Source organism: Carettochelys insculpta, chromosome 6, assembly GCF_033958435.1.
Source record: "Carettochelys insculpta isolate YL-2023 chromosome 6, ASM3395843v1, whole genome shotgun sequence".
Lineage (NCBI taxonomy): Eukaryota > Metazoa > Chordata > Testudines > Carettochelyidae > Carettochelys > Carettochelys insculpta.
The window spans coordinates 89,545,809-89,572,687 of record NC_134142.1 but is presented as its reverse complement, the minus strand read 5'-3'; the positions used below and the strand labels follow the sequence as shown (position 1 = coordinate 89,572,687).

General features: G+C 46.7%; 1 protein-coding gene across 5 annotated transcripts in view; it reads right to left on the bottom strand.

Annotated features, from left to right (window-relative positions):
• Nucleotides 1-26,879, bottom strand: part of TSPAN18 (tetraspanin 18) — a 189,507-nt gene that overhangs the window by 23,460 nt on the left and 139,168 nt on the right. For 3 of the 5 annotated variants that reach the window (XM_074997536.1, XM_074997537.1, XM_074997538.1), the window contains exons 3-6: nt 17,198-17,286; nt 8,204-8,295; nt 7,255-7,449; nt 1,241-1,315 (exon numbers count right to left, since the gene is read on the bottom strand). In XM_074997536.1, coding sequence (XP_074853637.1) covers nt 1,241-1,315; nt 7,255-7,449; nt 8,204-8,266 — 333 coding nt within the window. In that variant the 5' untranslated portion in view covers nt 8,267-8,295; nt 17,198-17,286. The remainder of the gene's footprint in view (nt 1-1,240; nt 1,316-7,254; nt 7,450-8,203; nt 8,296-17,197; nt 17,287-26,879) is intronic. The other 2 variants (XM_074997539.1, XM_074997540.1) reach the window with 1 other exon arrangement.

Sequence of the window (26,879 nt, the reverse complement as noted above, 5' to 3'; positions counted from 1 at the left end):
GACTTAGTTCTATTTGGGATTTGTTTACTTGGATTCAGTAGCACCCACCTGCCATGCTATATGAACCCCACTATTAAAACAACATTGTATGGTACAAATATTAAAACAACATCTTTCTTCCAGGATGACTAATGATGTTCCAGTATGATGCGCTCCCAAACTCACCTCCACTCCCACTCAACTGCAAATTCTCAATCAATGCTTCACCCCCGGTTTTCAGGTGCTGCGTTTATTTGGGATCTTGCTCCCTGAGCATGGAGTTCAAGATGGTGACAACAAGGAAGAGAAGAAATAGTTACCAACTCTGTGGGCTCTACTTGTTCCTTGAGGTGGCATTTGAGGAAATGTCACCTCTCAGCACAGTACAGGATGCAGGCTGCACCCCCCCGCCCTTTATGTGGCATGCTTAGGACCTGACAGGTCCCAAACAAGAGAGTTTGCCAGATGAGGGGAGGTGGAGGGCTTCTGCGTGCAGGTAGCCCTGCTCTCAGGGGCTGCTGCAGCCCCAGCATCTCTCCCTGGGGTTCTGGCCTCAGCCCAGGCCCTGAGGGGCTGCTGTGGGGCTCCAGCCAGCCCCTCCCCCAGGCTGCCACAGGGCAGGTGGGAGCTCCTGGCCCCCACACTGACACAGAGAAGGCAGGGGCTCAAGCACCGATCCCCCACTCTGCCACAGAGCAAGTGGGGACTTCGGCCCATGGCCCCCACGTGGAAGGTGAGGACTTTAGCTCCCAAACCCTGAACTGCCATGGGGGTTCCGACTCCTGGCCCTGCTGGGGCTCCTGCACTGGGCTCAGTACTATCTTGTACGGCGAGATCTGTGCTGGACCATGGATGTTGCTGGACAAGAGAATACGGGATTTGAGAGGTGCAATCTGTAGCAAGTGTACAACACTGAAGTGAAAGCCAAACTTTGATGTCCAGGCTCAAAATGAACTTCCAGTATTGTGATGTGCCTGCACATAAATCTGGACTCTAAAAAATAACATCCTTCTCCTTTGTATTCCACAGTGTCTCTCCTCTGCGTATAAACCACCTACTCAGGACCAGTTAGGTTAGCTTATAGCCACTGGTTGGCTGGCAAGTCTTCAGATTGAAGGTAATAATAAGGCTGGTTGGGTGCAATTGTAAATAAACACGTGTACAGCAGATACACAAACTAATAACTAAAGATGATCTCCACCTAGGCAAAACCCCGCAGGGGCTCAGAGAGCTTCTATCATGTCCACAACATCGTACTTACGTTTTCTCTGAAGATAAAAGCCAGGATCGCAGCTGAGAGCTCTGCCAGGAAGATTAACAAAATAAACATGAAGAACTGGAAGAAAAAGAAAAAGAGGCAGATAGTCATTAGGGATATATCACAAACAGTAACAAGAAAGGTTTTCAGAATCACCAAAGCAATGGAGAAAAAGGGGAATGAAGCTGTGTGCGTGGTGTATTAATAAAAATTTGGGACCAGCCTAGAGCTCATGTACACACAATTGGTCCCACAGCATCTGTATTGGCTGAGGAACTGATATAAAAACAAAGCAATGACATAGTGCAGTGAAGTTATACCAGTATGAAAGTGTGACATGACTCAGCTTATTCCTGTAAATGCAGGTGCATGTATGCGGGGATTGATAAGAGCATCTTTGTAGCGCTAGAATTATTTCCACATGATGGGGATTTAACTTTAACTATGTGGATTTCTAAACCAATATCAAGTAGTACAAATACTGTAGATAGACCTGTCCTAAGTGAGCTAAATCATACAAGTCGCAGCTCACAAACACAACCATAACAATGAAGGAGATCTGAGTTCAAAGATTTGACGCCTGAATTCTCATTACAATATGGCCCCGAATCTATTCTTAAAGGGGTAGAAAAGTAATAATACCTTCAAGATTTAAGAATCTCAAGATGTTCTTAATACTGAAGCGAGAACTCAGTAATGATTTAGGATTTGGCCTGATATGAGGAAATGAAGAGTAAATAGGGGATTCAGACAGGATTCATGACCCAGATGGTAATAAACATACGGAACAAGTTACTGAAGCAGGTGGCTGCAGAAAGCAATAAAAATGAACTGAAGACACACCTGGAATTGTTTCTGTGCAAGAAGAGCACCGAGAGCCTTTCTGAACCAGCAGGAAGGTGTAGGGGGCGAGAAGAACAGTTTTGTTACAAATGGCACCTACAATACATGGCCTGTGATTCAGCAGCAGCAGTTAAAAATAAAGAAGCGAATTCAATCTCCCTCCTTGGAATGGATCAGAGGGGTTTGTGTGTCAATTATTAAAGCCATGGTTAATTTCTCCTGTTGGAGGACCACAACCACTACTCCTTTCAATCTACCTTCCTCCTCCTGAATGGGGAGCAAGATAAACAGCTCCTGGGTTCAGATGACAAAACAGAAGTGATTAGAGGGCCAGGGTTTTTCAGGTAATAACCTCTGTTAGTTGACCCACTGTTCCTTTAATGACTAAATCTATTCTCCTTGGCTGAGATGGCTAAATGACTCACTCCCCCATTCAGAAACTGCTTCTATTTTTTAATTTCACAAGAGAAGGGCAAAGTGGGAGTAATTAGAATGAGAGAGACTATGCAAATAAACAGCACTATCCATCAAAAGATCTCCGAATGCTTTTGTTAGGTTAGTCTAAGGTGATCAGCGATTAGCAGGGTTGTTGAACTAATTACATATTCATTTATTTATTGCTGGCACATATACTTTCACCCAAACACTAATGCAGGGCCAGCCCAGCAATAGATGCAGCTGCTCACTGATTATCTAAGCAATCATAATGCATCGTTTATCATTTCCAAACAAGCTTGCACTTGAAAAATGCAACTCTCTTGGACTGTCCATTTTCACTGTAAACATATCAGCAGTGATTATTAGGGCCGGCTGGAGAACAAAAATTTGATTTTGCAAGAGAAGTTGAAGATTTGTTAGTTTTTGTTTCCATCAGAACAAAAAGGAGAATTTTTTTTGTTTTGTTTTCTTTTGAGAACTCTATACAGAACAGAACGCTCCACTCATCCCAGTACAAGCCATACTCCAGTGAGTGGGACACTCATGTTCCAATTCCTGTTTTGCATGATTTAAATCAAAGATGAGCCTCCATGCCACCTTGCTATTCTGGGTGAGTCTCTGTTTTGTTTTCACCAGATATTCCGTCTGAGAAATCTTCCCAACTAAAATACTATGCTTCCATAAACATTTTTGGTTATGAATTATTGGCAGTTTGGGAATTTCTTATCACTGCATTGCAATTGCTGTTTGAGCTACGCTAGATCTTCAGCAATCCAGTCTCCTGTCATCTGAGAGAGAAAAAGAGAGGGAAATTCTCACTCAGATACAAATCACAGGGTGACAGTTTAGCAGAGGGGAGGGAAGTAGAGGGAAAGCTGATGCATAGTTTTTAAGGAAGGGCAGAATGATTTATGTATCCATACCCACATTTGGCTAAATCCACCCAGGAGAAGGCAACAGAAGCTGCACCACTTAATCCTAGATGGAATTTGGCCCAATGGGCAAATGTTATTCACAAGCAAAAGATAAAAATGGAAGGGTGCTCATGTGCTTGTATCTGACAAATGCTCCCTAGGAGCAGCTTGTGTAGCAGCGGCTAAGAGGGTCTAGCGCATTCCATTCGTGCAGAAGGCCAAAGCGTGCTGCTTTGTATATCTAATGCTGCGATAGCCTCAGGTGGCTGGAAGCACTTGGAAGCCTCTCCTGCTGTAACAGGCTGAATACAGCAGTTAAGTTTCTGACCAAAATAGAACAGCATCAAGGAAAACAACAAGGGCCTGCAAACACAATAGCCAGAACCTGGAACCCCTCTGGAAGTGTCCCCCTCACTTGCCCTTTTCTCTGGGACCCTCTTGCTTACATATGAACAAAAGCCTCAGCCACGTATTATGTATCATTGTGGGATCTTTCTCAGCAGCTCTGACTTACCAATTTTTGAACAATTTTGTCCATATGTGGACTTGATTTTATCAAGCATATTCCCACCGATCTTACTTCCTTGGGAACCACACCTCTTCCCAACTCCTGCATGGGTATTCCAGCCTCACAGGGACAAATGTACAGATTATGTGCCTTTCCATGTGCCTACCTTCCTCCAGACACTTGGTTTTCACACTCCTTTCAAGCTTTTCAAGTTCATCTGGTGTGGCCTGTAGCAAAGTACATGCTGGGAATGCGTCTGGTACCATATGGACCTCACTGCACCAGTGGACTTGGGATACAGGGAACAATAGGGAATGGGACATATGGGATGTCACCACACTCTCTGAAATAGCAAGTTAAGTTTGCTACCAAAACATCCTGGATTACTTTGAGCATGCTAATTCTCCTTGCTCCCAGTTACACTCCTAAAACTGGCACTCCCTGCTCTGGCAACATCCCTCATCCATCAGGACCAGGGATACTCCTGGAACAGAGATCCAGGCAGGAGGGCAAGTGGAGCCAGCCTCCTGGAAGCCTGCAAGGGGAAGGGGAGCCGGAGCCAGAGGCAGTGCCCCCCAGCAGCCCTACACAGGGCCAGGCCGCTAGCTGCAGTGGCAAGCCATATCCGGGGAGCTGGGGAGCCGCCACAGCTGGAGAGCCAGTAGGGGGAGCCAGGGGCATTAAGCTTCCCTGGTTCATCAAATTTTCTCATTCAGGACCACTGAGGTTCCAACCGTGCTGGACCACAGAGGGGCAACCTGAATACGGTTACAATTAACTATCCCTGCTGCACAGCCCTATATTATTTCAACCCCAACTATTCTTAGTTTCTCCATGTAAAATAAAATAAAAGTAAATAAAGTTGTCAAGCTCAGAATTATCTTTGAGAAGCAGAAAAGTAATAACCATGAATTTGCCTGTGCTGCAATGTAACTAGAACACCAGGGACAACATTCAGTCCTGGTGCAACTCCCTGGATATCAGGCCAGATGGTCCTAAGTTAAAAAAAGACATTGCACCAATCACATACCAAGAAGTGGCCCAAGATTTCTCCTCACATGGCTCAAGTTCTAACCCTTATAAGAACTGGATTTCCATTAGTCCCAGACATACATGGTCTTGATTCTACACTCCATTACACCAAACTAACGCGGACGTTGTGCCAATGACTTCAATGGACTTATTCCTGGTCTTCCCTAGTGAGTGAGAGCAGGTTCAAACTAGCTGACTCTCAGAAAGTAAGCACGTGCTATCATCAAAGGAGGAATCTGAGAAGTGATTGGGTAGGGAAGGAGAGGAGAATTTAGCTCAGTGGAGTCCGTCAGACCTCCAGGGATACTTCCAGCTTCTCCTTCAGCCAGTTTACATTTATATTCTGGCAAAATGTGTGGCAGCAGCTGCTGGTGCTTTTGCAAGGCTCTGTGAATAGGATACAATTACAGAACACACTGAAAAAAAATTAAGATTTAAAAACAACCAACAAACTCGTGAGGGAGAAACAGAAGGTTGTACTTGATAAAAACAAGAAACAAAACAACAGAGCTCTGTGCTCAGGCACATAATGGGGAATGTTTTCCAGTAAGAGATAATAGCAGGAAACACTGCAGGATCAGTTCTAGCAGCAGAAGTCAAAAGTGGTTATTTTAGTGGTTAAGGGTTTCTAAACAGTGCATGACACAGAGTTTAATGTTTAACACTGTAATTAAAGGGAATATTGGTCAATGAAGCTTTTAAATCTGGACTTGTAAAAGTGGGAAAGGATGTATACAGGATCAACCACCTATGTGGTGATGCAACAGAAAGTCCAAACCAAGCAAATTTGAGCTGGGAGGTTTATACCAACTGACTGGACCCTGCTACAGATAACTCCACTCTGCACGTTCTCTTTACATGAAATGTCCCACTAGAAAATTTACTCTCACGTTCATTAATTGCCCAGTGGATATTCATATGCCTTGCAAAATGCTTGTAAGGACTGCTTCGCAATTCCCATGCTTCTACGTGATTCATGTTCTACATCAGAAGGGACTGGGATTGGGCAAGGCGATCTGTGATTCTGTGCTGGAATGATCTGACTCGTATGTGAATGCGCCCATACCATGCCACCTGCTGGAAGGAATCAGAACCCCTCAACCTTGTGCAATGGGCTCCATTAGTGCAGAAAGCTGGATAAGATGCTCCTTTGGGGCAAGGGACAAAGGCCATTGCTTTGAAAGCAGGAAGATTAGACTTATTTCTCTACTGCTGCCACAAAGTTCTGAAAACTCGTAACGCACAGGGGAATTAAAAGTGCTCAGTGGCCACAGCTTTGGTACAACTGAATGTGCATTCAGGGTAAACAGGCATATGTCCTTAATATGCACATGTAAAATGACATACCCTCTAAGCTGGGCCTGATGCTACAAGCACAAAACCACCGCTCAAACTCCCTGTTCACTGCCAGGTGCAATCTGAGGTGCTTTAAAGCCTAGGACCTGTTCATTGGACAACCTGCCTTTCACCTCACATGCTATCTCTGCAATTAAGAATGGTTGGGATGCTTTTGGCTGAAGGTCTCTGGAGCTGAAGAAGACACTGGGCCAGGCAGACCCGCTTTCTCAACTGGGGGCCCTGCTCTTTGGAACTCAGTGCCCTTGCAGGTCTGACAGTAGTCAAGTCTGGCAAACTCCAGGGACAGATTTTTATTCCTTTAGAACCTGGCAAATTTTGCTCATTTCCTTTTGTGATAGTGGTGCCAGAACTTCCCCCTTCATGCTGAAGATTTGGGTGTTGGTCACCAGGCCTTTAATGAACTTAAACAGCAGGAGATTCCCATGGAGACCTCCCCCTGTGTATATGGAGAATCTCTGCTCGTACAAAGCTATGAGGGGCAGCTCCCCATCTCCTGTATTCCCCTTGTGAAGCAAGGCAAAGGGCAGGAAGAGGTTGTTGAAAGGAAGGTTAGGGAAGGGGAGTAGTGTCTGGCGTGGTAGACAGAGAGTCCACTACAGCAAATTTGCCACTAGTGTAAGGTTCTGGAGGGGCTAGTGTTTGCCAATAGCACAAGTTAAAACTGCCCCCTGCACCTTTACCTTCCACCAGAGTTGAGCAACGGAATCAAGCCCCCACCTCCACTGAAACCACACACAGATGTTGGGTGCAGGTGAGAATCAAGCTGTCTGCTTTAGACACTACTAACTATGTAACAGAAGAAAGGCTGCTATGAGTCACGGTCACATTGATCCAGCATCACACGATGACTCTCCCCAACAACACGCTGTCGCCAACGCTCTCCAAGGATGCTAGAATGACACAAGAAATACTGGGACACTTACAAAAAGCAGGAGGCATTTGTTCTCACGGACAGCACCGCAGCAGCCGAGGAAGCCCAACAGGAAAAGCATTGCTCCCATGGCCAGCATGATGTACGCCCCCGTGAACAGCAGAGGGTTGGCAGCCACTATCTCTCGAAATCCTGTAGGATCTACAATGACCCAGATTCCAACGCCCAGCAGGCAGGCCCCTCCCAGCTATCATGGGAGAGAAAGCAGGAGAAGAAAAGGGGAAAGAGTTAATAATTTGACAACTGACTGGATCCTTCAGAAGATTTTGTCCAAAGACACTCCTTTCGCGTGGTCTTGCTTGCTGCACAGCAAATGTTCTCTGCAAAGCCGTTGACTCTGCTTACGATCAGTGCCATCTCCATGTCTCTCTCCCCTCATCTTTCCATTACTGGAAACACATACTGCAAGCAGCATTTTTGTTTCTTAAGACTTACTGTGTCACCTGCACCAGCTGTGTATGCCCTGCCTAAAGTCACAAGGCCCAGTACTCATCTCTGTGCAGAGCCAGAGGCCCCAGATTTATATAGGAGGGATCCAATGGAGGAGGTTAAGGAATCCTTCCCTCCACAGCTATGGTGCTTCCCCAACCTGGCAAGAAACAGCCAGTGAGTACATCAGCCTGGCAGAGAACACTATTCTTAAGGTGCTACAAGCTTATCCCTTGTTAGCTGCTAACTGTAGCATCCTCTCCAGTGCGTCACTGCCAGCTGAGGCAAACTCTGCGCTGCTTAGTGAAACATGGAGCTGTACATTTTTCAGCCAGGGTCAATGCAAAGCTGAAGGGATCTTTTGCACCACGGTGGCTTTGTCCAATCACAGCAGGTCCTGTCAGCTCATCCAATGGGAACGCAAGGGAGCTGGAGACTGACAGAAAATGAGAGGGTGAGGTGGGAGTGGGAGGGAGAAGCCACACAGGGGTACAGATTTTCAGAATACTTACGAAGATGAAGAAATTGAAAACAAACATCAGGTACTTCATGCAGCTCAGACAATCCCCCTCCATGATCTCCAGGCTTCTGGATACAGTTATTCCTGCAAGACAATGCTTCCTTAGCACATCCTGCTGTTACCTGAGTGACATAAGCCATTTTCCCCTTCTGTTTCCCAAAGGCCCTATGCAGCTCATTACACAGAAGGGCTCATTTGTCACCTGAACAAGGTACTATGATGCTGGCTAATAGGAGGTAATGATCATGGGTAACATCCGATGTGTTCTCCCCGGAGTGTGGAGACTGGAATAGGGGAGGGAACCTGAAGACTGCAACAGACTAAAACAATCCCTTGCTCATAAGGCTGAGCAACAAAAATAATCCTTGGGCAAATGAACTCTCAGCCTTTTATCCTACCAAGCTCCCTGCCAATACATGGGGCACTTGCACATCTGACACGGCCTAAGACTCTTGCACTAACCAGCAAATCCTAGACAGATCCCATACAAGCATAAATCACATAGGCCCTTTGACTTTAGCATGACCTTCTGGGAACGGAACGTTAGGAGTGCAGAGCCCACTCAATGGCTTCGCAGTGCCTGTACACAATGAAGTCCCATTCTGTATAGCCTCATTCTTCAGAGGAACAGCAGCGGGGTGAAGAAATGCTAAAGGCAAATTTTAGAAGTTAAAGACTTTGGAATGGGGATGTCAGAACCACAACTAAGAGGATCAGCCCGCTGGAGCAGGGGAACAGGATTCAGGGATCAACAGTTGCTGGTCTGGCATTCACCAATTCCTCCCCACTGCCTGGCTGGAGGCAAAGGGCCTTATTCTCAGTTAGTGTAAAGGGCCACAGGTCCAATGACATCCTGGTGCCCAACACACTGTCTTGCACAGTTCTGTTGAGGCAGAGCTCTTGGACACTGATATGGCTGGATCAGTTTGTGAAAGAAAATACAAAGGCAATTGAACTGGTAGTGAGACTCCTGGTGTGACCCAGACTGCAAGATCCCCTGGCAGAAATTGCTAATATTGAGCATTTCTACTGCAGCACCCAGGAGCTCAGTCTGGGCTCCCTTGTATCGGTTGCTGGTAGAACACAGAAGAAGACAACTCCTGCCCCAAAAAGCTTACAGCAGTGGTCCCCAAATCGGTAATGGAAATGGAACGGGTCTGCCTCCCTCACCTTCAGAAAGCATGGTCAGGAGCAGGCTGTAGCTGTGGTTGAGAGTGGGGCCACAATTGGGGCCCTTAGTAGGGCCATGGTCAGGGGCTGGGGATGGGAGCATAGCTCATGGACAGTGCTGCAAGCAGGGTGGTGACTGAGGCCCAAGCTCCAACTGCGGCTGGGCCAGAGTGGAGCTAGGTGGTACTCCCTTCCTGCTCCCATCCCCTGGGGGCTGGCCCTGATGAGACCCCTGAATGTTTCTGGTAGGGTGCACACTGGCTTCCAAAGTAACAATGTGAGTGTCTCCACATAGGTGGGTACATCAAGCACCCCAATGGAAAAGGTAATAATAATAATAATAATTATTATTATTAATAATAATAATAATAATAATGATGAAAGCTCCTGTTCAGGACAAAGGCATTATAGTAGCTACAGCTCAGGCAGATGCATGCCCATGTATGCAAACATATGGGTGCGCAGTTTTACTTGGCTCCCTGATGTACACTCCTAACTGGAATGAAGCCTCTGGATTTTTACCCTTTGCTGCTCCTAAACACCCTGCTTCCAATTACATACTACGTTTGAACTGGGCTTGTTGGATTCCCCACCCCTCGCAACACACATTATCCAAGGTTTTGAGGAACACTTTTCACAGACCCAGCGATCAATCCTGTCTTTTTGCTCCCTCGTTGTTTTTACTAACCTATAGAAGTTGGAGCTGTTGTGTAGCCACTCCACAGTCCTTCCCTCGGTGACCATGGTAACAGATTTGCTTCAGCGAAGCTGCTCAGAGAAGCCCTTGGCAGGCTTCTCTCCCAGCAAGGGGCTGCCTCCGATAAACAACAGAGTTCACACAGTGTTTTTGTTTGCTGCACAGCATCGGACTAGTTTAAAAATTAAATTAGTCCCTTCCTGTCATTGTCGAAGACGACCAGGGATTTCTGCGGTAGACAAGTTATGTCAGCTTTATAGCCTCCTTGAGCAACACACAGAAGCTGTGGTGGGTGGTGGCCCTGAGACGCAGGGCGTGTATTTTTCTCAAACGGCTGATGTACTGCTTGCCCTGGAAAGCAAGCCTTCCACCCAAAAATGACTTGGGGGAGTCTCACATTAATGCCTGTACAAGGATTCAGCAATGGCTATAAGTGAACACATACATGCAAGATCAGACATGCACAAGAACAGCAAACAGTTACAGGTGGAGCAGACATGATTGTGCATCATGTTCACAAATGTGAATGGGCCTTGCTTCAAAGCAATTAATGTAGACCTGACCACCACTTTGCTCTGTTGTGGGCTGTTGCTTCCCATTTGCTGGAATCAACATAACAAGCAATCTAGTTTGACTTCAGTGTGTCTTTATATTGTTTATGTTAGCTTGCTTGCTTGGACTGAGCTGCCGATCGATAGATCTGATCTTCTAGGACGCCACTGGTGAGTGACTAAACCAATTTTTGATCAGCAGAACCAATTACAGATGTCACATAAAAAAACCGGCCAACTTCAGGCACTGTACGTTCTTTTTGCATCTTACGCTTTTCCTGTTGTGTTTGATATGCTGACTCTCAAAGCATTTGAGAGCCTGTACAGTGGTCTGCCACCAGCACAATCTGTCCTGAACTAGATTTTCCAGATCATTAGGAGATAGGTCAACATGAAGTCATGAGGTGTATCACGCTTATACTGACCACCGATATAGCTCTTTCCAGAAGCAAGCTAGCCATTGAAGACCATCTTTCGTATGTGTCTCATCCATCCTCTTAACATGACCAGTCCAGCCAAACTGTTCAGAAGCATTGCTTCCACGCCCATCACACCACACAGCTTAAGAACCTCCGGGTTAGGAATTTTGTCTCACTATTTCATGTGGGCAATCTTTCTCAGACAATGCGTATGGAACTGATAGAGTTTCAAAACATGGCGGTGATATATTGTCTGTGACTCAGAGCATAGAGCAGGATATTCAGGACAACTGCCTGATAACTGGTATTTTGGGATGGAGTTTAATATAATGGTCATTCCATAGGCGGTTGGTCAATTTTCCAAAGGTATTGGCTAATTGAGCAGATATATCACGATCCACATTTATGCTAGAGGACAGCACACTTCCAAGGTAGCAGAACTTGTCAACAGCCTGCAGGACTGTACCAGAAGCAGCAATCACTAGAGCACTGGACTCTTTCCAAACAGGCTGAAATATAACTTCTGTCTTTTTGACGCTTGCTGTGAATCCAAACCAGTGAGCAGAAGTAATAAAGCAATCCTTCACTGAATGAGCCAACAATGCACAGTCATCAGCAAAAAGAAGGTCATGGACAGTTACAGTAACCACTCTAGTGCAAGCCTGATGTCTCTGGAGATTGAAAATACTGCCATCTGTTCAGAATTGAATAGATATGCCCAACACGTAGTCTTTAAAAGCAACTAATAGCATCACTGAAAAGTAGATGTTGAACAGGAGAGAAGCAAGGACACATCCTTGCTTTGTACAATTTGATATTTCAGAAGGCACTGATGTCTCTCTGTTGTTAGGGATGTGACCAAGCATGCCATCGTGAAAAGACTGAACAATGTTGACACATTTTTTAGGACAGCCAGTTTGCCCAAGTATTTTCCAGAGTCCATTTCTGTTGACTGCGTTGATCGCTTTGGTCAAGTCAATGAAAATCACATAGAGGTCCTGATGCTCCTCTCTACTTTTCCCTTGTATCTGTCTGGCTGTAAATATCATATCAGCAGTGCCTCGACTGGCATGAAATCTGCACTGCCTTTCAGGAATAATGCCATTTTTGAACAAATGCAGTGAAAGCCAGTTGTAAAGGATTCGGGCCAGGATATTACCAGCTGTAGAGAGCAGAGATGCTCCAATGGGCCTCACAACATGCACGGTCCCTTTTTCTCTTGTATGTGTGTACAATCAGGGCATTTTTGAAGTCCTGGAGGACTAGCTCCTTCTCCCAAATGGCACTAAATAAATGGATGAGCTGGTGAAGTGGGCCACCAGCAGCTTTATAAATTTCTGATGGAATTTCGTCATTGCCAGGTGCCTTTCCAGATTTTATCTGTTTAACAGTTTTTTGTTCTCCATCAAGAGTGGCTGGTATGACCAGTTGAAAATTGTTAGCCCACTGAGGACTCTCTCCAAGAACGCTGCTGTGCTAGCTACCATGTGACCGGGTGCCTTACTTTAGCTGAGTGTGAGCTGGCCATAGGAGTAAGATGCTCAGATCGATACAGTTGAGCTGTTATGAGCATTCTTTGAACACCAGGCATCCAACAACAATTAAGGATTTAGATATTGCTCATGTTTTTCTACCAATTTCTGCAAACAGACCAAAGACAGTGCACATGTAACCAATCAAGAGTCCTAATGCGGTGGCAACATGTTGTCCATGTCTCAAAACCATGCAAAAGTGTTGTACAGCATGACTGCCCGATAGATGTTTAGCTTAGTGCAGGGGTCGGCAACCCCAGCACACGTGCCACTCTTGGTGCGTGAGCCAATTAAGAGTGGCATGCGGGGGAGCTCCAGCCCTACTCCTCCTCTATGCAGAATGGAAGGGGGCAGGAGCACAGGGCTGGGGCCAGAGCCCTCACTGCAGCATGAGGGTGGAGCCAGGGCCCCCACCAGAACACAGGGCCATGACCTGAGGCCCAGGGCCAGGGCTGGAGCCCTGCTGTGGAGACCTCACTGAGGTACGGGCAGAAGCTGGAGCTGGGGACCCCTCTGGAGTTCAGCATGGGACCCTGGCCCCATGGTGCTGGGGCTGGAACCCACAGGCCCAGGGCCCTCACTGGGGCTGGAGCATGGGGCCCCATCTGTGGAGTCCTCACCGTTCCACAGTGTTCTCGCTGTGGCAAGGGGCTGGAGCCCATTGGGCTGAGGCTCCTACTGGGGCTGCAGTGCAGGCCCAGAGCATGGGGCCAGGGCATCGGCCTGGAGTCTGAGGCCGGGCCTACCACTTTGGAGTCCCCATCTCACCATGGGGCAGTAGTCCTAGGAGTAAAGGGCCCCAGCTGGACTTTAAAAAGTATTACCGGTGCTTAGGCCCTACACAGAGGGCATAAGGTCAAATTTTGGCACTCTGCCTCAGAAAGGTTGCTGACCCCAGGCTTAGTCCTTATTTTAATGCTCCTGTCATTCCCTAGGAGGTGTGACAGCTGTCCGAAGGCAGAGCTGGCCTTAGCAGTGTAAAGGGTAATCTCACTGGCTGCAGCATTCCGCAGCAACATACTCCTTAAGTAGCAAAACGTCAACATGAGCTTGATCATCTTAATTAAAGCTTGTGAATTTGTGAACTGAGAGGGACTTTGGTTCATCTTTCCATGCACTGCAAAATGTACTTCTGCCATTTGGCCCTTCCATTCCTTTCCAAGTCACCAATGGCACCAAACAAGGTTGCATACTGGCTCCAACGCTCTTTTCCATCCCTTTTATGGCTACCTTTATGCATGCATTTCGTGAGATTGACAGAGGAGCAGTTAGCCAATTCCACAATGGTGGGAAGCTGTTAAATCTGCAGCACTTCCACAATCGCTTTACTCGTGCAGTCAACAGAGAAAACTGCAGTTCCATATGAGCCTGTGTCTGGGGTGTGTACATCTAACCAGTTATTAAAGACCAGCAACGCTCCCTTCAAGACTACTTGGCACAATAGTGTGGTTGAATACCTAGAGCAAGTGTGATGGGAGTGGAAGGGGCAGGGGCAGAGACAAAGAGAGCTGTCCATGCAGGCCATCTAAGCTTGAAAGGGTGAAGTTTAAGAACCACAGGGGGTTAAAACACTGATTTTGGATACGATGGGGAAAGGCATTCTTGAACTGTGTAGGAATGAAGGGGTTAGGAGACTTCTTAGGGTCATTAGGAAGGAAGGAAAGCTTTCTTGACCCACATACTCAGATGTTACAGCAGTGAGGGCCACTTGCAAGATAGATTAGACAGATTTCCCAGCGAGTCGCAGGATATTGGGGCTTCAGCAGCCCCCAGAATGAGTGGCACCCTGAAGTACACATGACAGCACTAAGTCATCAGGCTGTATCACAAGTAATGAAAAAACTTCACCACATCAGCCAGGTCCTGAAAATTACCGGAGAGTCCACTAATACCCTGCAAGTTCCATGCCTAACCAGGCCTTCTAAATTATGACGACTCTGGAAGAAAATGAGAGGAGGAGGAAAAAGAAACCAATCTATATTGCAGTCACAGCTACTTTACTTTACAAATATCTGTGTCACAGTACAGACCCCAGCAGAAGCATGGCCTAGTGGTCTAAGCACTGGACTGGAAACATGAACTGAGGCTAGTGCTAATTCTAACACTGACATGTTGCACAGACTTGCGTAAGCCACTTCACCCCTCTTTCTCTCACCTCCCTCCTTTTCCATCTTCATTTAACTACTGCCCAAGAAGTCAATTTTTCAGGGGTCTGATGATTTATTACAGCTAAAGGATCTAGCCTAGTCCTCTTTTAAACCTAGACTGACAATTCCATACCTTACTTCTTGTTTATTTATATCCATTTTGCATACTATAGCATTTTTTTTTGCTGAGTAGGGCAACCAGACTTTATCGAACGAGTATTCAAGACTTGAAAACATGACTGCCAGGGCCAGCTGTCACATAAAGGCAGAACAGGCGGTTGCCTACAGCAGCAAAAATGTTTAGTGACTGAGTTTTGACACGTGAATATTTTCTAGTTTGACTGAGGCAGCCGACACTCAGAGCTGGTGCCAAGTCTGGGCTCTGAACTTACCTCTGCAAGCGCTCTGTGCCACCTGGCTTTACAGACAAAGCGAAATGGCAAAAACGAGGCCAACTTGGCATTGCTGCGAGATGGTGAATATACACAATATGACTTTACAAACTCCAAACTTCGACCCCATGACCTCTCTTGCCTGGCAAATCCAGGCCACATCCAAGTTTTCCTATTTCTTTTTCCTTCACAACATTTTCAGATCTGCCAAGCAGTCAGAATTCTTAATCAAGCCCTCATCATCTTCAGCCTTGACTACTGTGATTGCCACATAGCCACCTCAAGTCCACTCAAAATACACATGACCCAATCATCTAGTAGATCATTCCCTTCATTAATCCCTCATTTGGCAAGCTCTGTGTCACCACTTCAATTTCAAGCATTACACACTTATCCTAAAGTCCTCCAGAACTTGGCTTCTCCTGCTTCTCTACTCATCTCTTATTACATTGTCCTCTACCTTGTGCATCCATCTTTCACAGGCATCTTCATACTTTTCTCCAGCATGAATATCCTCTCTGAATTGCTCCATAAGACCACCCTCCAGCTCCCTTTAAACTCCTCCTCAAGACTCCTCTACTCTGATAAAAATTAGCTTATTATTGATAGCTTAAAGTTTACATGGGGAGGATTCTTACCTATTTTTCAAATTTGTATTCATTTTAAAAAAGTATAAATGTATCTGTGTAACTACAAATCAGTCACACACCCCTGTCCTCCACTCTTCATGTGTCACTTGTCTCATTAGGTTGTAAGCTCCTTGTGGCATAAACGCCCTCTGCCTTTATATATGCTTGTGCTGCACCCAGTGCAATGGTGTCCTGATACTGATTGTGCCCTCTGGGTGGTACAGGAAAACAAATAGTGAAGGCATAGTTACTGACTCAACACACCTGTTACCCATCTCCAGCCTCTTTATGCCACCTTAATAGAGAGCAGTGGGCTGGATTTAGTTAGAAACTCTGACTGCTGCATGTCTGATGAGAACACACACCCGTTGCTGCCTTCCACGAAGGTCTTGTATGAGAATACAAATATTCCTCTAGAAAGAATCACACAACCACAGGACTGGAAGGAACCTTGAGAGGTCATAAAGTCCAGGCCCCTGCACTCATGGAAGGACCAGGCATCACCTAGATCATCCCTGGCAGGTGTCTGTCTAACCTGCTCTTTAAAATCTCCAGTGACAGAGATTCCACAACCTCCCTATACAATTTAGTCTAGTGCTTAACCACCCTGACAGTTAGAAAGCTTTTCCCAATGTCCAGCCAAAACCCCACTTGCTGCAACTTAAGTCCTAGCCTCAGAGGTTAAGGCAAATACTTTTTCTCCCTCTCCCTTGTAACAACCTTTTAGGTCCTTGAAAACTGTTATTTTGTTATTTCTCCTCTCCACCTTCTCTTTTCTAGCCTAAACAACCCTAATTCTTCCAATCTTCCCTCATAGATGATGTTTTCTGGACCTTTAATCGTTTTTGTTTCTCTTCTTTGGACTTTTCCCAGTTTGTCCACACCTTTCCTGAAACGTGGCACTCAGAAATGGATACAATACTGTACCTGAGGCCTAATCAGCGCAGGATGAAGCTGAAGTACTTCTTTTCATGTCTTGCTCACAACACTCCTGTTAATTCCTCCCAGAATAGTGTTTGGTTTTTTTGCAACTGTGTCACACTGTTAACTCACATTTAACTTGTGGTCTACTGTGACCCCTAAATCCCATTTCTACTGTACTTGTTATGTAGTTATTTCCCAGTTTGCATCTGTGTAATTGATTGTTCCTTCCCAAGTACAGTTCCTTGCATTTGTAGATCATTTCTCTAGACCATTTTGAATTATATAACCCTCTCCCCTCAAAGCACTTGCAACTGTCCCATCTGGGTATCATCTACAAACCTGTTAAGTGTACTCTCTATGCCATTATTTAAATAATCAGTGAAGATACTGAACAGAACTGGACCCAGAACTGATTCCTGCAGAAACCTACCCATTGTGCCCCTCCAGCATGACTGTAAGCAGCAAACACGTAAGAAACGTGGGGAAAAACAGTTGGGATACAGAAGAGGAATTTAAAAACTTCACCTATGTAGTTCTTGGACTTCAAGCACAATGTCTTTTCTAACTTCTAATGGGTTGTACACTCCATGTATCTTTTACTGGCCAAGCTTGTCCTATAAGAAATTAATATTCAGTTACTGCAACAGTCAATAAAATACAATCACGTTGAATAAACCATTTATAAAAACATACCATCCTGATGAATACACTTTGTCTAATTGCATCATTAATTTGGTGCACATTAGCAATAATGAAAAGCTTTTAGCACCCTGCAAAGCATCTAATTTCTTTGGGGTGGTTTAAACACACACACACACACAGAGCAACCCAATTACGCTATTATATTTAACAGCAGCAGCGCTTTTGGCATTATATATGATATTTATGCAAACTTGCATCTGCAGTAACTTTACAGGCCATTTACTGGGAAAAGGAAAGAGATTAAGGAGTAGCTGTAGAATTACTCTGCATGAAGTGTGGTCTAGTTTTCAGAGAGGCAGATTGGGATTCCTGGGTTCTAGCCTTGATTCTGAAAATGACTTTTTATGTGTACTTGAGCAAATTACTTCACTTCTCTGTGCCTCAGTTTCACCATCTGTGAAAGGGGGATAATGATACTACTACTTATTGGCCGTGTCTACACGTGCATGCTACTTCGAAGCAGCGGCGCCAACTTCGAAATAGTGCCCATCACGGCTACACGTGTTGGGCTCTATTTCGAAGTTGAAATCAACGTTAGGCGGCGAGAGGTCGAAGTCGCTAACCCCATGAAGGGATGGGAATAGCGCCCTACTTCGAAGTTGAACGTCGAAGTAGGGCATGTGTAGACGATCCGCGTCCCGCAACATCGAAATAGCAGGGTCCACCATGGCGGCCATCAGCTGAGGGGTTGAGAGACGCTCTCTCTCCAGCCCCTGCGGGGCTCTATGGTCACCGTGTGCAGCAGCCCTTAACCCAGGGCTTCTGGCTGCTGCTGCTGCAGCTGGGGATCCATCCTGCATGCACAGGGTCTGCAACCAGTTGTCGCCTCTGTGGATCTTGTGTTGTTTAGTGCAACTGTGTCTGGGAGGGGCCCTTTAAGGGAGCAGCTTGCTGCTGAGTCTGCCCTGTGACCCTGTCTGCAGCTGTTCCTGGCACCCTTATTTCGATGTGTGCTACTTTGGCATGTAGACGTTCCCTCGCAGCGCCTATTTCGATGTGGTGCTGCCCAACGTTGAAGTTGAACGTCGACGTTGCCAGCCCTGGAGGACGTGTAGACGTTATTCATCGAAATAAGCTATTTCGATGTAGCGTGCACGTGTAGACGTAGCCATTGTGAATTGCTTTGAGATACTTCAACAAAAGACCTTATACAATTAAGTGCATGCAGAAAGATACAGACCTAGTCAGATAGATGTGGAGCCACTCAAACTGATATATTGGAGCAGTGCAAATAATTTACAATTAAATTTTGTCAGTGAATTTAAACTTTTCATTTCTGCTCACATGGTAGCTGCAAGCAGATCACAACTTCCTCTGTCTCCAACTTGCTGAAATGTAAGGGCTTGTCTACAATTACTGCGGGGTCCACCTTTCAGGGTTTGATTTAGTACAGTGGTTCCCAAACTTTTTCACAACATGCCTCTCTTTTGATTTTTGGGAAACCCTCATGCCCCTCGCCTCTTCTTTACCCCCCCACCCTTTAACCAAGAATTCAGTTTGTTAATTTAAAATAAACAGAGAAACTTGATATAAAAATGTTATTTAAAATGAAAAAAAAAAAGTACAAATAGCTTTTCTTGGCTCCTTGTGGGTGCCTAGTGCAGTCCCAGCTGGCCAGCTGCCTGAGACCTATGCCAGCTGCCAGAGCTGTCTGTGCCACTGGCCTGCCTGCCTGAGCCCTGTGCTGCCAGAGCCGTCCGACTGAGTCCCATGCTGCTGGGGCCAGCCGCCCACCCAACAACCCACCAGCCACTGGGGCCCTGCACTGCAGGGGCCTGCCTCCCGCCTGAGCCCCACACTGCCAGGGCCAGCCGTCTGCCTGCTAGCCCAAGCCAGCCAAACCTCATGCAGCTGGGGCCAGATGCCCATCCAGCAGCCACCCAAGCCTTGCACTGCCAGAGCCAGCCAACCACCAGCCCAAGCCTCCTGAGCCCCACAATGCGGGGGCCAGCCACCCAAGCCCTATGAGCCCCGCAAACTGGCCACCCCAGCACTGCGAGCCCCCCGCTTGCCTCTCCCATCTCCCAAAGCCAGGCACCACAACCCCCCGAATCTCACCCCAACCCCCTCCCCCAAGTCCCCCCATCTAACCCCATCCTTCTCTCCCACCCCTCCCCAACCCACACTCACTCCCCTTTGCAGGAGGCAGCTAGCTCCACGTGGGTCTTCGCTGGGTGCCTGCTTTTTATAGAGGCTGCCCAGGGTCATACACGTAAAATGGCAGGGGCTGAGAGCTGGAAGCAAAGGCCAGCTTTTTCTTCGGGTGGGTGGAATGACGGGGGACTGGGTCTCCTCATGCTTCCCCTCCAGAATTTCTTCATGCCCCCCAGTTTGGGAAACCATGATTTTGTGGGTCTAGTAAGGGCTCACAAAACCAATGGTGAGGGTGCCCCCATGAGCACCCCTCCGGTTTTTATTACAGTCATGAGGAGTAAGTCAATGTGAGAGTTTCTCCTGCCAACCTCCCACTGTGGGGACAGTGCAGAAAATTGATGTAAGGTATATTGACTCCAGCTACACAATTCACATAGCCAGAGTTCCATATCTCACACTGATTTCTTCCCCCCCGCAACCCCCAGTGTAGACCTGGCTGAAGTATTCAACTTTTGCACAGGAGTGAGCTGAAACTACAATTATAAAATCAGGTTTGTTTTACTGTCACATTGTCTGTTCACCTTGTTTAATCTGGTCACAATCTGAAACTGAGCTCTCTGACAATTGTTTGGGTAGTGCCTATTGCAGTAAGATCCTGATTCTCGGTTAGAGCCTCTAGGTGCCATTGTAATGCAAATTAATCTTTTCCAAATTGTTTGTTTGTTTGTTTTTAAACACAACCTGGACCACTTAGTTGTGAGTGGCCAGACAAATTATACGGTGCTATTTCCTGTTCTCTGACAGGACGAAAGTCATATTCGAGTGTGAACATTTAAAATCTATTTTCTACAAATACTTATGCACACAACTTGAGATTTGTCTTCTGTGATGGTTTCCGCTGGTAAAACTCTACCACTCGTGGAAAGGGAACACAAAAGAGGCTCAATGGGGTGGAAAAAATTAATTTAAAAATGTGACTATTCACATTCTTTTGCATTATTTCTTCTACTTTCCCACTCTCCTCCTCAGGGGCTCACTATATCTCTCTCTCTTTCTTGTGAAGCTCCATCCTGTCTGCCACACAAGTCTGAGGGGCACATTTCATCACTCTCTCCATGGCATGGCAGATGTCGAGGGGCAGGTGCTGCTTGGAAGAGAAGATAGCTCTGACTTCCAGTTTGGTGATGTCGCTGTGCTATATAAACCTATCATTAAGAAAATAATTAGACTGATAGGATTCTTGCTGCGCATGCACATAATTACAACCTTAAAAGTCTTCAGACACCTGCGTGGGAGGGGAACATCTACTTTTTTAAGTCACGGTATTTTAAAGGAATTACAATACCGCAGAGAGGAAAATTCAGTAGATAGAAGCAGGTACTGCTACTGCAATAGAGAGGAAGGGAAGTGAGAGATGACACTCCATCTTGGCTCTGAGGTCTGGAAGGGCAGGATGTCCCTGCTGAACAGACTCTTTCAGGTTAACAGAGGTTTTAGGCCGAGGGGAAAAGAAGACAGTGCACCCCTCCAGCAAGAAGCAGCCAGCTAGGCAGTGTGCTCCGGCTTCCTGCAGGCTTCCTTGTTAACCAGCAGGCAGGTGGATGGTGCTGTCTTAGGACACACCTCCACTAGTCTGGGACTGCCCCAGCCCCAAGCCCCCCCCACCCAAGAGTGTCATTTAGGGAGTTTGTGGTGGGGGTGAAGCTCCCCTCTAACTTCTAGGGGAACATTGCTTTGCTCTTCCCCTTCCTGTCAGGGAGCAAGGTGAAAGTGCACCCCTCACATTCTCACCCATTGACATCCTCAGCTCCCAGCCCTGACTCTTGCACCCCCACACACCAAGACCCTGTCCTAAGCCCCCGCATACAAACCCTGACTCCTGCACCCCCATAACCCCAGCTCCTGCCCTGAGCCTCCCACCCTGATACTCCCTAACCCCCTGTCTTCAGCATCCCACACTCTACCCACCCCCACTTGGATTTCTTACAAGTACTGTTATATTGCCCAAAATATTATATTATATTCCTGTCCTGAGGGCCGGTGGGGAGGGGTTGCGCTACAATAGTACCTGTAAGAAATTTAAGTTACTTTCACCCCCGATTTTAAGTTGGTCATTGAAGGCAAATTACCGCGAGTGCAGAATGTCAGGCTTAATTGAGACTCAAGCATGAAGAGATTTAACTAGAGTTTCTAGTAGGAACACAGGGGTTACCAGTGTTATGGATGAGGCCAAACCTCCTTGTGTGGGAGGCTCGATCTCAGGGCTACCACGCCTCATCTTGGCAAGCCTGCACACATTTGACACACTCCCCTGTCATGTCACACAACTCACACCAGAGGTGTCCAACAGAATATGGCCTGCAGAGCCTTTTTATCTGGCCCAGGAGGCCAGCTGCCGTGACAGCACCAGCTTCCATGGGACCAGCTGCCATGGTGGGACCGGCTGCTGCACAGCTGCGGCGGCTGGGTCATGCAGTTGCTGTTGGGCCTGGGGGTAGACCCTCAGCATCAGAGCCCCGGTAGCTAGAGCACTGAGTTGCTGCTGGCCCCAGGAGGCAGAACCCCAGCTGGGGTCGGTGGCTGGCATCAGAGCCCCGGCACCTGGAGCTCTAAGCTGCCACCGGCTCTGGGGGCAGAACCCCAGCTGGGGCGCAGGGCTGGTGGCAGTGTGGTTTGGAGCTGCAAGGGGGATAAGCCTGGGGGTGGCAGGGGACAGTTTGGGGCTGTGGGGTGTTTAAGGCTGGGGGCAGGGGGTGGTTTGGGGCTATTTTGTGTTTGACCCCGCCCCCCGGGACATGTAACAAATTGCTGTGTGGCCCCCAATGAGAAAAGGTTGGACACCTCTGCCACGCACGAATGCAGCAAACTTCCCTGATCTGTTTCCCCCTCACCCTCTAGGCTTTGCTTTGAGCTCCGTTCCCAAGAATGGCCTTGGATTAAGGAAATACTGCTAAGCTCATGTGAAAGCCACTGATTGCCACATTCCTTGGAGAACAGCCAGAGGACAAGAGCAAAGACAGAGAGGGGTTAAGGCGTGCAAGTGGCTACTTTACGGAACAAGCAGTAAGTGAAACAAGAAACTTATGAAGATCACAAGGGTGGAGAAAGCAGATGTGAGCCATGTATAATGTCATAGTCTCCTAGACACTTCGTAGAGCAAGTGATCGGGACATGCAAACACAAGACACGCTGATGCAGCAGATCATAAGTGCAACCAACTGTTGACCGTTCCTTTCTCCTTACCACAGGCGCTATCTGTGCAGGGTGTTGGGTAATACAGTTATACCCCAGCTCCCCACGCCCATTCAGTGAGCAGGCAGCAGCTAGGGGGGTCACATGCCTTCTGCATGTTTGCAAGAAGTCAGTGTCTTTCCGGTGGAAAAGGCAGGAGAGATGTTTTGATGGATCTGAGCCCAATTTAATCTTAAACCCTCACTTACTGTCTTACACAAATGCTTCAGAAAAAGGGGAACCATATGCTATTTTGATAGCTTTGGCGCCTGCATGGGCCATGAGGCCCTGTGCATTATCCCATAGCTGCAGCCACTGTATAAATAACTAATTGCACTGGAATTTTATAGCACTTAAATAGCTGAGTCACCACTGTGATACGAAAACATGACTGTATGTAAATCCAATTAGATTCCAAAGTGCACTGCATAAATGGAATTGGCCCCCATGGAATAGCGTTGAGAAGATGGCACAGCTATGGAACTAGATACTAAATTACAGTCAATCTAGCTCCTCTTTAGTTGCATTAAAATGCTAATGTCGCTATAACACAGGACCATCTCCCTGTGACAACAGCTTCAGCTTGCAGCACTGAACCCCAGTGAGCTTGCTGCACTGCCTGATGGCATTTAACAGTGCTGCACAGCTGATTTCTGTCCTAGAAACGACAGTGATGCCTTAAAACATTAACCTGAGAGACTCTTCTTAAATCTGAAACACCACCTTCAGCCCCCCGTGATTTTAACTGAAACTGAGCTACCACTAAAGTTGTCTGGGCAACAGCTCAGCAGGCCTTGGTCTCCTGGTTCCCATCTTTCTACTATTCACCAAGTCAGATTTCTGCAACAAAGAGACCATGTACAGTAATACCTTGTCCCAGAAACTCCCATCAAAAGTGCACGATCATTTGTATTCAATCATTAGGCTAGATGGGGAAAGGAAAGAAGGGCCTGGATTGAAGCACTTAGGGGCCTCTAAGTAGCAGCAGCTGTAGAATATAAATAAAAGGTATAATTTTTGCATTATGTTTCCAAAGCATTAGGGAATTATTAGCTAATCACCCCAGTACTCATGCTTAATGTTGGGTTGCCCTGAGTGGAGTTCAATAAATAACAGTAACTCCTATCTCTTATGTAATACGGTTTGCTCAAAGAGCTTGCCATGGGGCATGGACCCACCACCCTGCATCGCACACCCACTGTGCAAATTTACCACAGGACACTCTATTTATACTAAGCCTTGCAGAGCTTGACACTTCTGCACACACTGTTCTACAGAGACCGACCCTCAGTATTGCCACCTTTTGTGACCTCATCATGGGTCTCATGACAAGTATTGTTTTTTCCTAAAGCCCCAGCAACTAGCATCAAAAGGCTATGAGATGATTTCCTTTTTCGTTCTTAAAAGAAAAAGCAAGTTACTAGCCCTCGTGGCTTTAAAGAAAACTTCTAAATGTGACCTTAGTGCACCCAAAAGGTTCAAAAAGCAGAAGAAAATGAAAAGGACATGAAAGTGTTTATTTTTACTTTGTCTCAAGATCTCAAAGCCTATCTCATGATTTTTGAGCACTTAGGGTTGGCAGTACTGAAAACGGCTGCCTTTCCACGGCCTAATCAGCCACGTACACAGCTCTCACTCCTCTCGAGAGGTAGGGAGTCAATAAGAAGGCCAAGAGCCTCTTCTTCCAGCCCAGTGCTAACGCTAACTAAACATTAACAGCAGGCATCAAAGTCATCTGTTGGGCACTTTGCCATGCTCATCACTTTGTTATCATTCCCTGCTGAGTGCTCACTGGTTTTTCCAAAAACTGTTTTGCACTTACCATTGGCCTAAAATAAGTGGTTGTGGGCTTTGCTGTTTCCTGCTTGCCAGGCCAACAACGACTCTCTTTCCTTCCTCTACGGAAACCCCTGGAGAGTTTTCTATAACTCTTCTTGCTGTTCAGCTACCCAGTACAGTTGTTCTTACACGAGGCCCACTCTCCGTGGTGATGTTTCTTCAGGTCTTTCTCCTACATCCGCAGGGGAATATCCCAGACAAGCCCTAACTTGTCACAGGACATGCTCCCCCACACCCTGTGTCTCACTTTGCAACCAGTTCTCACGTAGTCCCATGTAGGTTCACCATGGTGTACTTTATTTGGATCCATGGTATAGAGAGTCTAGAAGAATTCCACAGAGACTTTAACAATCTGCACCCCACCATCCACTTATGCCTCGATTACTCCACGCAAGAGATACATTTCCTGGATACTACAGTACAAATCAAGGATGGCCTGATCAATACCACACTGCACCAGAAACCCGCCGATGGCTATACTTACCTACACCCATCTAGCTTCCATTCTGCACACGTAACTAGATCCATTGTTTACAGTCAAGCCCTTAGGTACAATCGCATTTGCTCTGATCCAACTGACAGAGACCAAAAACTACAAGATCTCTACCAAATATTCATAAACTTGAATTACTCACCAGGAGAAATAAAAAAACCAAATCGACAGGGCCAGACGAATACCCAGAGACCAGCTACTCCAAGATAGGCCCAAAAAAGCCAAGAACAGAACACCACTGGTCATCACCTACAGCCCCCAACTCAAACCACTGCAACGAATTATTAAAAAGACCTACAACCTATCCTTAATCAGGATGCCACACTCCAGAAGGCCCTAGGTGACAGGCCTATTCTCTCCTACAGAAAACCTCCCAACCTTATGAGGATTCTAACCAATAGCCACAGTCTATACCGCAGGAACACCAGTCCTGCGACTTTTCCTTGCAACAAAGCTCGCTGCCAGCTTTGTCCACATATCTATTCTGGCGATACCATCACTGGACCTAACCAGGTTATTCACAGAATCACGGGCACATTCTCCTGTTCTTCAACTCACATCATATATGCCATCATGTGCCAACAATGCCCAGATGCTTTGTATATTGGACAGATTTCAAACTCTCTCAGACAAAGAGTTAATGGACACAAAACAGACATCAAAACATTCCTGATCCACAAACCAGTTGGTCTACATTTTAATTGACTGGGCCATTCTGTTAATGACTTAAGAGTTTGGGTCTTATGGAAGAATTTTCAGTGTGCTTTGGAAAGAGAAACTGCTGAACTCTCTTTCATATTCAAATTCGACACATTAACATGTGGTTTGAACCGGGATGCAAATTTTCTGGGACACTATAGGGGCTCTTTTGCACACTTGGCTTAATCTAATTCTTGACTCCCCCCACCCCTGCCCCTCTGCTCTCTGATTTGCTCACCTTGATAATTTTTTTCTGATTTGTCAACCTTGATTACTGTTTTTGGTTCTCTGTGCTTTAAATATTGAGTCTGTCCTGGACTGGCTATGGTCTGAAGAAGTGGGTCTGTCCCATGAAAGCTCACCTGATAGATTATTTTGTTAGTCTTTAAAGTGCTACTTGACTGCTTTTTTGTTTTTATTTATAAAGTCTTGTGCAGTTTTGTGTGCTGACAGTCAGGACCACCGATTGGGATGGGAAGGAAGAGGCATTTGCCCTGGGGCCTGGTGATTCAAAAGGACCCGGGGCTCCCAGTTGCCACTGTTGATGCTACAGCAGTGGCAGTGGCCAGACCCCTGGGTTATTTACATCACCACCACAGCGTGGCACATTCCAGGCCTTTCCTTTTCCTCTGCCGCTTTCAACCACCCCTAGCTGAATCCCTTAATTAACTGGTTAATCACTCAGTCCTTAAATTATCTCCTGCTGGAACAGGCAGATTAGGCTACTCCCACTCTGTCAAAGCACCTTACAAATGAATGTAAATATCATTATCTCCCTTTCACTGATGAGCAAACAGACAAGAGGGAGCAAAGGTTTTGCCCAGGCCAAAGGGGCAACAGCCCCAGGGCCTGGCCTTTCAATGGGATCTAAAGACCTATTTTGGCAGCAGCTGGTGTTCTGGGACCCTTCGAACTGCCACTGAAGCTTTGCTTCGCGCAGCTGGGGGGGAGGGGGGGCACACCATGATCTGGGTGGTGCTGTGGGCCGAATGCCTAGGACCTGCCCGTTCCAGCGTGCAGAGCTGCCTCCCCAGCTCATCTTGCCCTGGGGCCCAGAGCGGCTGTTGGCACCACTGGTCTTGCCAAGTCAATGTATGAGGAACAGAATCTAGAAATAGTGACATCCAGAAATAGTGACAACCAGTACCC